The 13,480-nt window shown below is 41.6% G+C and overlaps 1 protein-coding gene across 2 annotated transcripts in view; it reads right to left on the reverse strand.

Annotated features, from left to right (window-relative positions):
• Positions 1-217: 217 nt before the first annotated feature.
• The window catches only part of TBC1D31 (TBC1 domain family member 31), a 73,282-nt gene continuing 60,019 nt past the window's right edge, over positions 218-13,480 (reverse strand). The window contains exons 17-21 of one of the 2 annotated variants that reach the window (XM_089677536.1): positions 13,305-13,439; positions 8,872-9,066; positions 6,246-6,399; positions 2,739-2,858; positions 218-488 (exon numbers count right to left, since the gene is read on the reverse strand). In XM_089677536.1, the coding sequence (XP_089533662.1) occupies positions 346-488; positions 2,739-2,858; positions 6,246-6,399; positions 8,872-9,066; positions 13,305-13,439 (747 nt within the window). In that variant the 3' untranslated portion in view covers positions 218-345. The remainder of the gene's footprint in view (positions 489-2,738; positions 2,859-6,245; positions 6,400-8,871; positions 9,067-13,304; positions 13,440-13,480) is intronic. The other variant, XM_089677537.1, reaches the window with a different exon arrangement.

Here is a 13,480-nt window from a genome sequence, read left to right on the forward strand (position 1 = left end):
GGCTCTTGAAGCGAGGATGGCAGGAACAGTCCACCACTGGATGTGGGGGAGCACTGTTTTCCATAAGATTGAAGGATTGGGTAAGTATAGTTTTTCCTTGTGCCTGTGGACAAAATGAGCAGTTAACCCATGCAGTGCGTGCACAGCGCACTGCATGGGGAAAATTTTTTTTTGCCAAGAGTTGTTCTTTGAAGCAATCACCATCACCATCACACGGTTTTCTTATTCAAATACTACTTTTAATAACTCTGGCTATCATAAAACAAACTGTACAAAACACAACCAATCTGTGAAAAAATAAAATAAATACAATCACATTGAAAGAACTTTGTAACAAGACCTGTATCAAGTCCATAGTGTGTCTTGGTAAAGCGAGGTTGGGTACTGTTTGTGAGCCTGGGATGCCAACTTCTGTCTGAGCTCTCGTACTTCTGACAGGAGAGCGCGCTCTTTATTCTCCAAGTCTCCCCTCCCTCGATCCAAAGAAACTGCAAAAGCACAAAATTACACATGCTATCAAAGAAAATCCTTGTCACTTCTATAAACAGTAACTGGTGGCCCAGTGTTATCTGCAGGTGTATGTAATGGAGCAGCAAAAGAATAAGGATTTAAGTGTCAAGTGTATAATGCACAGCAGCAAGAAATAATCAGACACTGAGCAGGAATAAGTATGCAGACCATAATCTGGCCTAGGTAATGCAACAGTTTCCCTTTATTCCCCACCCCTTTCACCTACAGAACATACAATTAGGTCCATATATATTTGGACAGAGGCACAATTTTTTTTTTCAGGTTTTTAACCAAAACATATTCCATCTATAGTTATATAATGGATATGGGCTGCAAGTGCACACTCTCAGGTTTAATTTGAGGGTATGTACATCCAAATTGGAGGAAGGGTTTAGGAATTACAGCTCTTAAGAGTAACCATCCCCCCTTTTTCAAGGGACCAAAAGTAATTGGACAAATGAATATAATCATAAATAAAATGTTCATTTTTAATATTTTGTTGAGAATCCTTTACTGGCAATGACTGCCTGAAGTCTGGAACCCATGGACATTACCAAAGATGGGGTTTCCTCCTTTCTGATGCTTTCCCAGGCTCTAACTGCAGCTGTCTTCAGTTGTTCTTTGTTTGTGGGTATTTCTGCCTTTAGTTTTGCCTGCAGCAAGTGAAATGCATGCTCAATTGGGTTGAGATCAGGTGATTGACTCATCCATTTCAGAATATTCCACTTATTTTCCTTCAAAAGCTCCTGGGTTGCTTTTGCAGTGTGTTTTGGATCATTGTCCATCTGTACTGTGAAGCGCTGTCCAATCACCTTTGCTGCATTTGGCTGAATCTGGGCTGACAGTAAATCTCTAAACACTGCAGAATTCATCTGGCTGCTTCTGTCACATCATCAATAAACACCAATGACCCAGTGCCACTGGAAGCCATGCATGCCCATGCCATCACACTGCCTCCACCATGTTTTACAGATGACGTTGTGTGCTTTGGGTCATGAGCTGTTCCAAGCCTTATCCACACTTTTTTCTTCCCGTCATTCTGGTACAGATTCATCTTAGTTTCATTTGTCCAAAGAATGCTTTTCCAGAACTAGTCTGGCTTTTTAGGTTTTTTTTGTCAAAGTTTAATCTGGCTTTTCTATTCTTCAGGATTATGAATGGTTTGCACCTTGTGGTGAACCCTCTGTATTTGCTCTTGTGAAGTCTTCTCTTGATTGTAGACTTTGACAATGATACGCCCACCTCCTGGAGAGTGTGCTTCACTTGTCTGGATGTTGTGAATGGGTTTTTCTTTACTAGAGGGAGGATACTGCGATCATCCACCACTGTTGTCTTCCATGGACACATCCATGCCATTTCATGTTGCTGAGCTCACCAGTGTGTTCTTCTGTCCTCAGAACGTACCAAACTGTTTATTTGGCCACTCCTAATGTTGCTGCTATCTCTCTGATGGATTTGTTAAATTTTTGAAGCCTTACAATGGCCAGTTAAACTTGAATGGACAGCTCCTTTGAACGCATGATGTAGGTTCACAGCAATAGATTACAAATGCAAATACCACACTTAGAATCAACTCCAGACCTGTCACCAAAATCAACTCCAGACCTGCTTAATGGATAAAGAAATAACAAAGGAATAGCCCACACCTGGCCATGAAACAGCTTTTGATTTAATTGTCCAATTACTTTTGGCCCCTTGAAAAACGGGGGATGGCTACTCGTAAGAGCTGTAATTCTTAAACCCTTCCTCCAATTTACATGTACATACCCTCTAATTGAATCCAGGAGTGTGCACTTGCAGTCCATATCCATTATACAACTATAGCTTGAATATGTTTTGGTAAATACCTGAAAAAAAAATTAAAATTGTGCCTGTGTCCAAATATATATGGAACTGACTGTATGTTCTGTAGGTGAAAGGGGTGGGCAATAAAGGGAACCTGTTGCACTACCTAGGCCAGATCTGCTGCAGTGCTTGACATAATTAAATCACATATCTATACGAGAACTGCAAACATTTGAAAGTTGCAAATTCAATTACATCATTAGGAAGGAAGGAAAAGAAAGATAACTGTATTTAGATGTAGAGCTAAATAAATACGTGCAGCATCCCCAGCTCAGTTCAGAGGAGAATAGTCCTATAAAATGATTAGAGGTTCTGTCAAACTAGTTACTTTTGGTAAGTCCTTTAAACTACCTTATACACCCTTTATAGTGCAAACCACTTACAGTGGGTGGAGGAGTCAGAGGAAGACACATCATTTAAGCAAATATTTTCCGTCTTCTTCTGACCATCCGCCTCTTCCCGTAAAGAATTTCTCATTGGCATACCTTGATTCAGGACTTTGTCTGTAGAAAATGGGAAAAAAAGTAAGGATAAGGTTCCTGGAGGAAAATATTGGTCTAGCAGACGATACTTTGGAGGTTAACCTGGAAAACACATTAGGGCAGTAAATGGGTGAATGTATTGTCTCTACAAGAATACTGGCCATTCCAGACAACAGAGCAACCTTCACCACTGTACTGCAAGAGTAATCTGTCTGAGAAGCATTGAAAAGTCACACTGGTTATTAAGACTTGCTCCCTGTGAATCAGTCAGTGTCGGCAGGATTTCAGTTCATCTGCGCATGTACCTGATGTGTAGTTTGGTCAGTTAACAATATGCAAATGCAAAAGCTGCTCAAACTCTGGCAATGCTTTACTCTTTAACCACTTCCCGTCCGGCTCATGTATATAAACGGCCGGACGGGAGCAGTGCAGGAGCAGGTTGCCATTCACAAACGGCGCCTGCCATTTTAGCCTGTATGCGCTCGCTGGGAGCGCGCGGAACACCGATCGCTCTACAGGACCTATGTGTGAGGTCTCGATCATGTGATCACTGATTGGCCAATTAGTGATCACACGAATAGTAGTAAGCAAGATGTCACTTCTGACATCATTGCGTACTATGTGTGAATTCTGTGCATGATCACAGAGGTCACATGGTTCAAGGCTATTCACAACAGCCTTGTACCATGTGACAAGCTGTGACCAATCACAGCTCTCACAGTATTTCTCAATGGCTGCATGAATGCAGCCAGAGAGAAAGAAATTATTGCTTTCACAGCCTTTATGGGTGTAAAAGGAATTATAGTGAAAAGAAGAAAAAAAAAAAAATCTTCATCACCATGGTGACACTGTACTGCTAGGGTGACAGTATGTTAAAAATAAAAATTAATATAAAAAAATAAAATAAACGTAAACAATTTTTGAAAAATTATAATTTTTGGTTATAAACTAATTTGGGTTATTTTTTTTGTACTAAAAAGATATACTGAATACATTTTGGCAAAGATTTATGAAGAAAGATTATTTATTTGAAACATTTTATAAGAAAAACACTTTTTTTCAAAATTTTTGGACCAAAAAAAAAAAAAAAAAAAAATCCCAGTGGTGAATAAATACCACCAAAATAAAGTTTTATCGGTCTCAAAAAAATGCTAAAAAATTCCTATGGGTACAGTGTTGCATGACCACGCAATTGTCATTCAGAGTGTGATAGCACTGAAAGCTGAAAATTGGCCTTGACTGGAAGGGGGTGAAAGTGTCCGGACTTGAAGTGGTTAAAAGGTAAACATATGTATTTTCAATGTTCCACCAATGACAAAATTCTCTATTTCCAATTTTTATATGAATACATTTTTAAATATTATTTAACATTATTTTTCAATTTAATTCTGTCCATATCATCCACCGATGCCTCTCCAGTAAATTGCACTAATGCTAAGAGTACTGTCACTGCTATTTTTAAGGCGAGTGGGTATTTCATCGCAGGAGCCGCTGGTGTATGGCACAAACAAAGCCTAATGATATAGTCATATACGCTAAACTGCATACATTTTATTTGCAATAAATGGCTCAATAATAGTAAACTATATTTGCACTATACACCAGCAGTTCTGAATGTGCATCTCTTGCTGACGGGGACCTAAAGCAATGATTTGCGCTGCTCCACCCAGTGTCCTGAAATTAATATTTTAGATAGAATTTATATAAAAGTGTAATTTGATTGCTTTAGTCCCTTGTCACCATAACCTGTATAGTTATACTGTCTCATTGCAGCACTATAGAAACCCTTTAGGAAAGCAAAGCATGTTCATCAATAATGCAGAGAGCAAGATGACGTTGCCACTCCAGGATCGATCAATGGAGAAGGCAGGAATCGTAATGTGGATGTTGTAGCAATCATGCCACAGAGATGGACGTGGTTCAACCATTTTGGCTCCAACCTCCATCTTGGCAAAGGATCATCCATCTTGTACAAACATATCTCCCCTCTTTCCCCCCCTCCCTCTCTGAGAGTCACAGTGACATTTGGTCGGTGTGTGTGTGTTGGAAGTGTCACAGGCCGGCCAGGGCACAGCAGGGAGCTCCAAGCTATAAACCATCTCTGAGCTGGGTGTCAGGCAGGCTGGTAAGCTGAGCAATCTGGCACTTCGTAAAAAGATAACCCACGCCTTCCCGAGTTCCAAGACATGCCAGAGGAGTAAGGAACTAGATAACACTTTTAAAATCCATTTTTCCCCTATGTCTCATATCTTGGAATATGAGAGACTTACATAAAAACCAGGCCTATCTTCGATTGCCCACTCCCTGATGGGAATACCTAGGAAAGCAGAAAATTACATCTCTTGAACCCTTCAAGTATGTATTTCATATTTCATATGTAACCGTTCCTCAGATGCGTCTGCATATTAATCTACCCGCGGGTGGAATGGTACTTGTGCCTAGGAAAAGTTATGAGCCAAAATATGAGCTATGACAGACTTTGGTTCCAGTTTGGGTCTCCGCCCAGACAATCCCTTCCCAAATGAGGCATTGGTCCTTGGCTTCAGAGACTCCCCCTGCTGGGGGACTACAAAATAGGCTGTCAAGCCTAAGAGAAGGAGTTGAAGAATTCTCCCGTTTAACATCAGAACCAACTTGGGAGACGTGCCCTTTTGCTCTGAAACTTGAACTGCTTAACCCAAGGCTGATTGGCAAGTACTTTAACCCTCTAACCTCCTGTTACCTCTTTGCTGTTCTGTTGTTCTCTGTATATTTATACATATATTGGTTACATCTTTTTTCTGTAAATATTTTTATTGCACCCTTTTGACCTTTTAGTAATAAATCTTTCCTTCTGAAAGTGTTGAACTGTTTCTATAGCGCATTAATGCAACTTACGAATTCCTGCCTCTAAAAGAGCACTACTGTGTTTAACCCTCTGTATAACCTGTCTGCAGTGAGAGTGCTATTCAGACGATTCTCTCAACCATCAGTGTTATTGCTGATATTGCCGAGTTTCCTTTTTCTGTACAAAAAGGAGGTGGTGGCAGTGTGAAGGGTTAATTGCGTAATTAACCTGACCCAGTAACAATCGCATTCAGGCTGCCGGTATATCGATTTGTGGTCCATTAGCTGGAAAATCGTTGTGCAGGGTGCAGCTGGGCGTGGCATTGTTACGCGCGTGGCATCGCGGTTTCAGATTGGCTAGTCCTTCGGTCACGAGTTTGGTGGGAAGGTCAGGGGTCTGACGCGTGATCGTCACAGATGTTTACAACTAATTTGTATTAAATAGATAACTTAACTTTGGGGTGTGTGTTTTAAATTAAAAAGTGCACTTCTAGAGTGGCTATAAATCCGCAGAAATGTACTTGTAAAGGTCACAAAGGGGTACATTTAGCATCAATGCTGTTCACAAACTTTTACACTGACCATAATATTCCTTGTCAGTCTGTAGTAAGATGTCCTCTGCCGACACCTCCTGTACTTTTCCTGTGTGCAAAAACTTCCTCCTTTCAGCATCTTGTGTGGATTTTGCGAGCTGTTCTGTTTCTAGCTGCACAAGTCTGTTAGTAGTCTCTGCCCACTATTCACACAGGAGCAAAAATAAAAAACACAAAGATTTAAGAGGCGAAAGCAAAGTTATAACAGACACATCATCAACTTATTAATTCAATAATGCAGCACGTCATGTAACCCACACAAGTTAAGAAACATTGATTTGAAGGATAATTTCACCTTTCATAACAAGTATAACAATATTAACCACTTGCCTACTGGGCACTTATACCTCCTTCCTGCCCAGGCTAATTTTCAGCGCTGTCACACTTTGAATGACAATTGCGCGGTCATGCAACACTGTACCCATATTAAATTTTTATCATTTTTTTCACACAAATAGAGCTTTCTTTTGGTGGTATTTATTCGATGCTGGGTGTTTTATTTTGTGCGCTATAAACATAAAAAAAAAAAAGTAAAAAATAAAAAAATTAAAAAAAGTTTTTGTTCCTATTATAAAATTTTGCAAACAGGTAATTTTTCTCCTTCACTGATGTGCATTCATGAGGCTGCACGGATAGGCGGCACTGATGATGCTGCATAGGTGGGTGGCATTGCTGGGCACTGATCATCAGTGCCGATCACTTCTCTGACAACGCTGTGACAGTGTGAGGAAAGTGCAGCTGATAACCGGCAACTGTATTTACCCAGTGATCTGCTGTTTCATTGGACACAGCTGATCACGTGATAAAAGGCCGCAGTGATTGGCCGTTTACCATATCCCGTGATCAGCTGTGTCCGTAGGACACCGTGATCACCGGAGCCGCTGGGGGCGTGCAGGGGGCATGTTCTGGAATGACGTCCATGTGACATTTCTCTTCCATGTGGTGCTATTGGTGAGAGCATGAAATGGGAAGGGGTTTTCTTTGTTAAGCAACACCCGTTTATAAATCAACTGTCTGCTGGACACCTGTTTAATGAACAACTAGACTCAACTGTAGTTGAATTCATGCTAATTAGGATTTTATTATTATAAAATTTAGCTTTGCTTCTAAGATTTTCATTGGGGTGTATTCATTTTTGCAACATGGTCTTGAATGAATTTGTTAAGAAAAATACTTTGTGTGTGCAAATTAGCAAATCTTGTTTGCAATCAATGGCTCGCATATGTGGGAGGATTTTGTAGTCTATTGTCCCATAGAAAATGTTGATTCTGAAAGGAAAAGGAAAGGTTTTCTTACATGCACATGAACTTTAATGGAATCCCAATCTTAGTCTGTAGGGTTCAATATTGAGTTGGCCCCGCCCTTTGCAGCTATAACAGCTTCAACTCTTCTGGGAAGGCCGTCCACAAGGTTTAGGAGTGTCTATGGGAAGGTTTGACTATTCTTCCAGAAGCACATTTGTGAGATCAGGCACTGATGACAAACGAGAAGGCCTGGCTCACAGTCTCCACTTTAATTCATCCCAAAGGTGTTCTATCGGGTTGAGGTCAGGACTCTGTGCAGGCCAGTCAAGTTCCTCCACCCCAAACTCGCTCATCCATGTCTTTATGGACCTTGCTTTGTGCACTGGTGTGCAGTCATGTTGGAACAGGAAGGGGCCATCCCCAAACTGTTCCCACAAAGTTTGGAGCATGAAATTGTCCAAAATGTTTTGGTATGTTGATGCCTTAAGAGTTCCATTCACTGGAGCTAGGGGGCCAAGCCCAACCCCTGAAAAACAACCCCACACCATAATCCCCCCTCCACCGAATTTTACACTTGGCACAATGCAGTCAGGCAAGTACCATTCTCCTGGCAACTGCCAAACCCAGACACATCTATCGTTTTGCCAGACAGGGATGAATGATTCTTCACTCCAGAGAACACATCTCCACAGCTCTAGAGTACAGTGTCGGCGTGCTTTACACCACTGCATCCAACACTTTGCATTGCACTTGGTGATGTAAGGCTTGGATGCAGCTGCTCGGCCATGGAAACCCATTCCATGAAGCTCTCTACGCACTGTTGTTGTGCTAATCTGAAGGCCACACCTAGTTTGGAGGTCTTTAGCTATTGACTCTGCAGACAGTTGGCGACTTCTGCGCACTTCAGCATGCGCCGACCCCGCTCTGTCATGTTACGTGGCCTACCATTTCATGGCTGAGTTGCTGCTGTTCCACTTTGTTATAATATAAAAAACAGTTGACCGTGGAATATTTAGTAACAAGGAAATGTCATGGATGACTTATTGCACAGGTGACAACCTATCACGGGACCACGCTTGAAGTCACTGAGCTCCTGAGAGCGACCCATTTTTTCACAAATGTTTGTAGAAGCAGTCTGCATGCCTAGGTGATTGATTTTATACACCCGTGGCCATGGAGGTGATTTGGAGGGGTGTCCCAATACTTTTGGCAATATAGCGTGTGTATATATTATATATATTTATAGTAAATGCACATTTTTTAAAGTTAACGTATCCTTTAAGTGTGTTCCTGTGTGAATTATTGAATTGTTCAATTGAAGTCAAGTTCATATAGAAGACTTTATAAAAAGATAAGATGGCTGCCACTTGCCTTTCGAGTTTCCAGCTCTTTGACGACATTGTGCAGCTGCTTCTCCTGCTCCTTAATACCCTCGGTCAGTGACAACATTTCTTCGTAATGTTTGCTTCGCTTGAGGTCGTCCTGCTGCTGTTTGTGAAGTGCCTGAATTTTCCACTCAGTCTCTGAGCTCAGATGGTCGGCTTTTGCCAAACTCTCTTCCAGCAACTGATGGGATAATACAAGACACACATGTCTAAGATGGGCAATGTGCTAACAACATACTTATACATACTATATGGACAAAATTATATGATCACCTCTTCAAATTACTGAGTTTAGGTGTTTCCAGTGAAGAGTAGTTAATGCTATGGTATGCAAAGGCATTTAAGACATTTCCAACCTTGTGGTAATAGTTTAGGGGAGAATCTTTCCTGTCCCAGCATGACTTTGCCCCTGTACATAAAGCCTGTACCACGAAGCCATGGATTGATGTCTTTGAGTGGGAATTTGACAGGTACCCGCTCCCACTTCCGGTCTGATCGCCTAGGCGACCAGATGTGGAAGGTGCCCTCCCTCCCTGTAGTCTTTTGGGACATGTGACAGGTCCCAGAAGACTACAGAACCATTCATGAAGCGCAGCGCTACTCGCGCATGCGCAGTGGGTACCCAGCTGTGAAGCCACAACCTGTCACAGCTGGGTGCCCACACTGAAGATGCCGGCCTCCTGGAATACAGGACGGCCGGTGAAACGGGCTGCGGGGGACACACCGTGGGATCGTGGGACAGGTAAGTGGCTGGTTTTTTAAAAGTCAGAAGCTACAGTTTTTGTAGCAGCTGACTTTTATTTTTTGACAGGGTGAGTGGAACTCCACTTTAACAAAGCATTTTTGTACCAGTTTAACGCACACAGAGTTATCGTCCTGAAGGTTTATGAATACCCTTTGGGTACACTCAATATCCCATTACCACACCTAGTGGGCAAGTATTTTTCCATGTATACTTGAATAGTATGACATGCAGTCAATCGACCTGTGTGATCCTTCTTATTAAAGGCAAGCCATAGATGATTTGATTTTCTTTCCTGCAACCACAACAGCTCTGTGGGAGCTATTGTGTTCTGCTGGTGAGGAGCCTTCCCCGTCAGCAAAACACAATGATTACTGCTAGCAGCTACAGATGTCAGTAGTAATCACATGTAAAAAAAATCTGACAGGCAGTGTAGCAATCGTGCACACAGAGATGGACGCGGTCATCCAATTTGCTCCAAACCCTCCATCTTGTATCTCTCTCCCTCTTTCCTCATCCCCGCTCCCTCTTTGTTGAGTGACATGTGGTCTGTTTGATGCAGAGTTCAAAAAGGCATCAAGGTCCAGCGGGAGAGCTCATGGCTATAAACCCCAATTAGCCTGGCACCCATATGTCTGCAAGACTCTTGCTGGAGAAGATTCGTAAAGCCATAAACCAAGTCCTTCACTGAGTTCAAAGACATTCCAGATAAGCCATAAACCAGACATCACATTCAAGATCCACTTTCCCCTATGATTACATATCTTGAAATATGAAAGACTTACATAAAAACCAGGCATATATTCAGACAGCTCACTTTAATACAAGTCGCCTGATAGGTTACATCCCCTAGCTGACACATACAGGAGAGCAGAAAATAATATCTCCTCAACCATCCCAGCAGGTATGTCATATTTCATATCTAGACGTTCAGCAGATGATTCTGCATATTAATCTACTCGTGGATAGAATGTTATATGTATCCAGGGAAAGTTATTGCCCTGATATCAACTTGGGAGGGATTTTGGTCCTAGCTGGGGCCTCCGCCCACAACTCCCTCCCCAAATGAGGCGATTGGTTCTCTGCTTCAAGGAGACACCCTGCTGAGTTGCTAGAAAAGCTGTTATGCTTGGAGCAGAAAGCTAAGCTGAGTCGAGCTATGTTGAAGATTCTCCCTTGTAACATCGGAACAAACTCTGGGAGACGGCCCTTTTGCTCTGAAACTTGAAAGCTGCTTAACCCAAGACTTTTGGCAAGTACTGTATCTAAATTCCTTTCTGTTATCTCTTTGCTGTGCTATTGCTCTTTGTGTATATGATATGTGTATATATATATATATGTGTATATATATATATATATACACACACTACATCTTTTTCTGTAAATATTTTTATTGCACCCTTTTGACCTTTTAGTAATAAATCTTACTTTCTGAAAGTGTTGAACTGTTTCTAAAGCTCTTTAATGCAAACTAAGAACCCCTGCCTCTGAAGAGCGCTACTGTGTGTGTGTTTTAAACTTTGGTATATCTCTGCCTGTGATAACAGTGGTATACCAAAGCTTATGCAAACATCATGGTGTTATTGCTGATATTGCCGAGTTTCCTCTTTCCCTGTACAAAAAGGAGGTGGTGGCAGTGTAAAGGGTTAATTGCGTAATTAACCTGACCCAGTAACAATCGCTCCCAGGCTGCAAGTACGCAGATTGTGGTCCATTAGCTGGAGAATCTTTGTGCAGGGTGCAGCTGGGCATGGCATTGTTACGCACGTGACAGCACGGTTTTAGATTGGCTAGACCTTCGGTCACGAGTTTGGTGAGAAGGGCTTGGGTCTGACGCCACGATCGTCACAGGCAAGTTTTACCCACATCAATCAATTGAACGACTTCAGTACAACTAACCTGCCCATACATTCATCGAACCTCAGCCGGTCCCTGCTGAACCAGCTGAGATCTGATCCATCTATGGTCGGCTTAAAACCTGTACAGCTGTAATATATTGTTAAAGCAAGCAAACCCTTGAAAAACTGAAATTATGCAATACAATTGTATTTTATACAATTTGTTTAATAAAAAATATATTGACACTAAAAAAAAGATGCTGACAATACTAACTTGACACTAAAAACATACATCAACATTACATTTTAGTCCAACATGAAAACCTGCAATGCATAAACAAGGTAAACCCATGCCATGTTTAATTTCATGCCAACACTGATTCTATTCTGTTGGTACCTTGCAAATCTGTCTTTTAATAGTCTTGTACCATTATGTTATGATTTTTTTTAGCGCAGTTCCACATGAAAAGGCTTTCAATTACCTTTTTCTCTTAGCTGAAATGCAGTTTCTGACACCCTCCTCCAATGCTATATGCTGGCCTGGCTGAATATTGGCCACACACTTTATCATAATTTGTCCTCACAAAGACTTGTAAGGCGAAAGAAGAGGAAGGGGTGTTTCTGATCTGGTCTGTGAATTTACAAAGTGCACTGGGCAGTGCGGTCAGACTTTAGTAATAACTAGACTGCAGTCATATTTAGACAGACTATACAATGGTTTAACAGGAAAGTGTGGATAAAACTATATAAATCGGGTTTGTAGTACGACTGATTATCTAGGTCTAACTTCAATCGTGCTTTAAAAAAGAGTGGGTTTAAAAAAAAAAACAACAAAAACAAAAATACAAAAAAAAACCCCAAACATTTATGCTCACCTACATGGCTGCAGCATCGGATCGATGTCCCATACTGGCTCTACATCAAGAACTGAGCAATAAAAGACCTGTGATTGCTCAGTTCTTGGGCCCGCTCTGAGCATAGAACAGAGACTGTCAGTCAACACTCAGTGCTCTGGCCATTCAGTACTCACTGCAGTGCAGGGCTGTGGAGGGGGCAGAAGCAGCTGGCTCAGGTTCTCAGCAGCAAGCTGAGAGGTTGAGCCAGCTGCCAGTCTGGCATCTGGGCGGATCCCAACATTATCGTCAGGATCACTGCAGAGCCTGGACTGACTCTGAAGTAGGATGACAGTGGGCTTTTGGCTGATTTTGGGTCACAGGAGTGCAGAACTAAGTGCATTACTGTGACCCACAGAAGAAGTATGGTCAAAGCTCATTTAAGTGAGTGCTCTCACCCCCCTCCCAACACTAAAAATGTCTCATGCATGCAGCTTTGCACTGCTAATATCAAAACATATTTAAGTCTATTCAAAATCAAAAAGTCTATTCAAAATCAAAACATATTTTTTAAGCAAAAAATTATTCTGTTACTTTTACTTTACTCCCACTTCCCAGTAAATTTGGGGCATTGCCAACGTGCCAACGTAGCCAGAGCTTCAGTAGGAAGTGCCTTACAGGAAGATCAGTCAAGAAACTGCAGGATTTCACCAGATTTCATGGGAAAATGTTTTTTTCTCACGTTTATGTGCTGCAATAGCTTCTGCGACATGTCTACAACACCGCTTATGCTTCCATAGCTACAGCAATATAGAAACAAAACACCAGATTTCTAGCAGCGCATGTACATGATCTGACACAGACATCACTGGTGGGCTGGCAGCAAAATAAAAAAAAAAAAACACAGAAGAAATAACTGGTCACCGATGACATAACAGTCAAAATAGCATCGTGGGATGATTGGAAGAAAAAAGGAGCATTAGCATGTGGCAGCGCTGAAACTAACCTTCTGGTCCTTTAAATCAGCCTCAGTTTCCATTAGTCTCCAGAACATCTGTTCTTCCAGGTCAGCCTTCCGTCGGTTAGCATCAAGTTCTCCTTTAACTTCCTGTCTCTCTTTTTCCTGCTCTTTAGCAAGTTGCTGTCAAATGGAATATGAAGTGTGTATATATTCATTGTCCA

This window comes from Staurois parvus, unplaced genomic scaffold (assembly GCF_062004578.1).
Source record: "Staurois parvus isolate SC_StPar_1 unplaced genomic scaffold, SC_StPar_1.0 ptg000187l, whole genome shotgun sequence".
Classification (NCBI taxonomy): Eukaryota; Metazoa; Chordata; class Amphibia; order Anura; family Ranidae; genus Staurois; species Staurois parvus.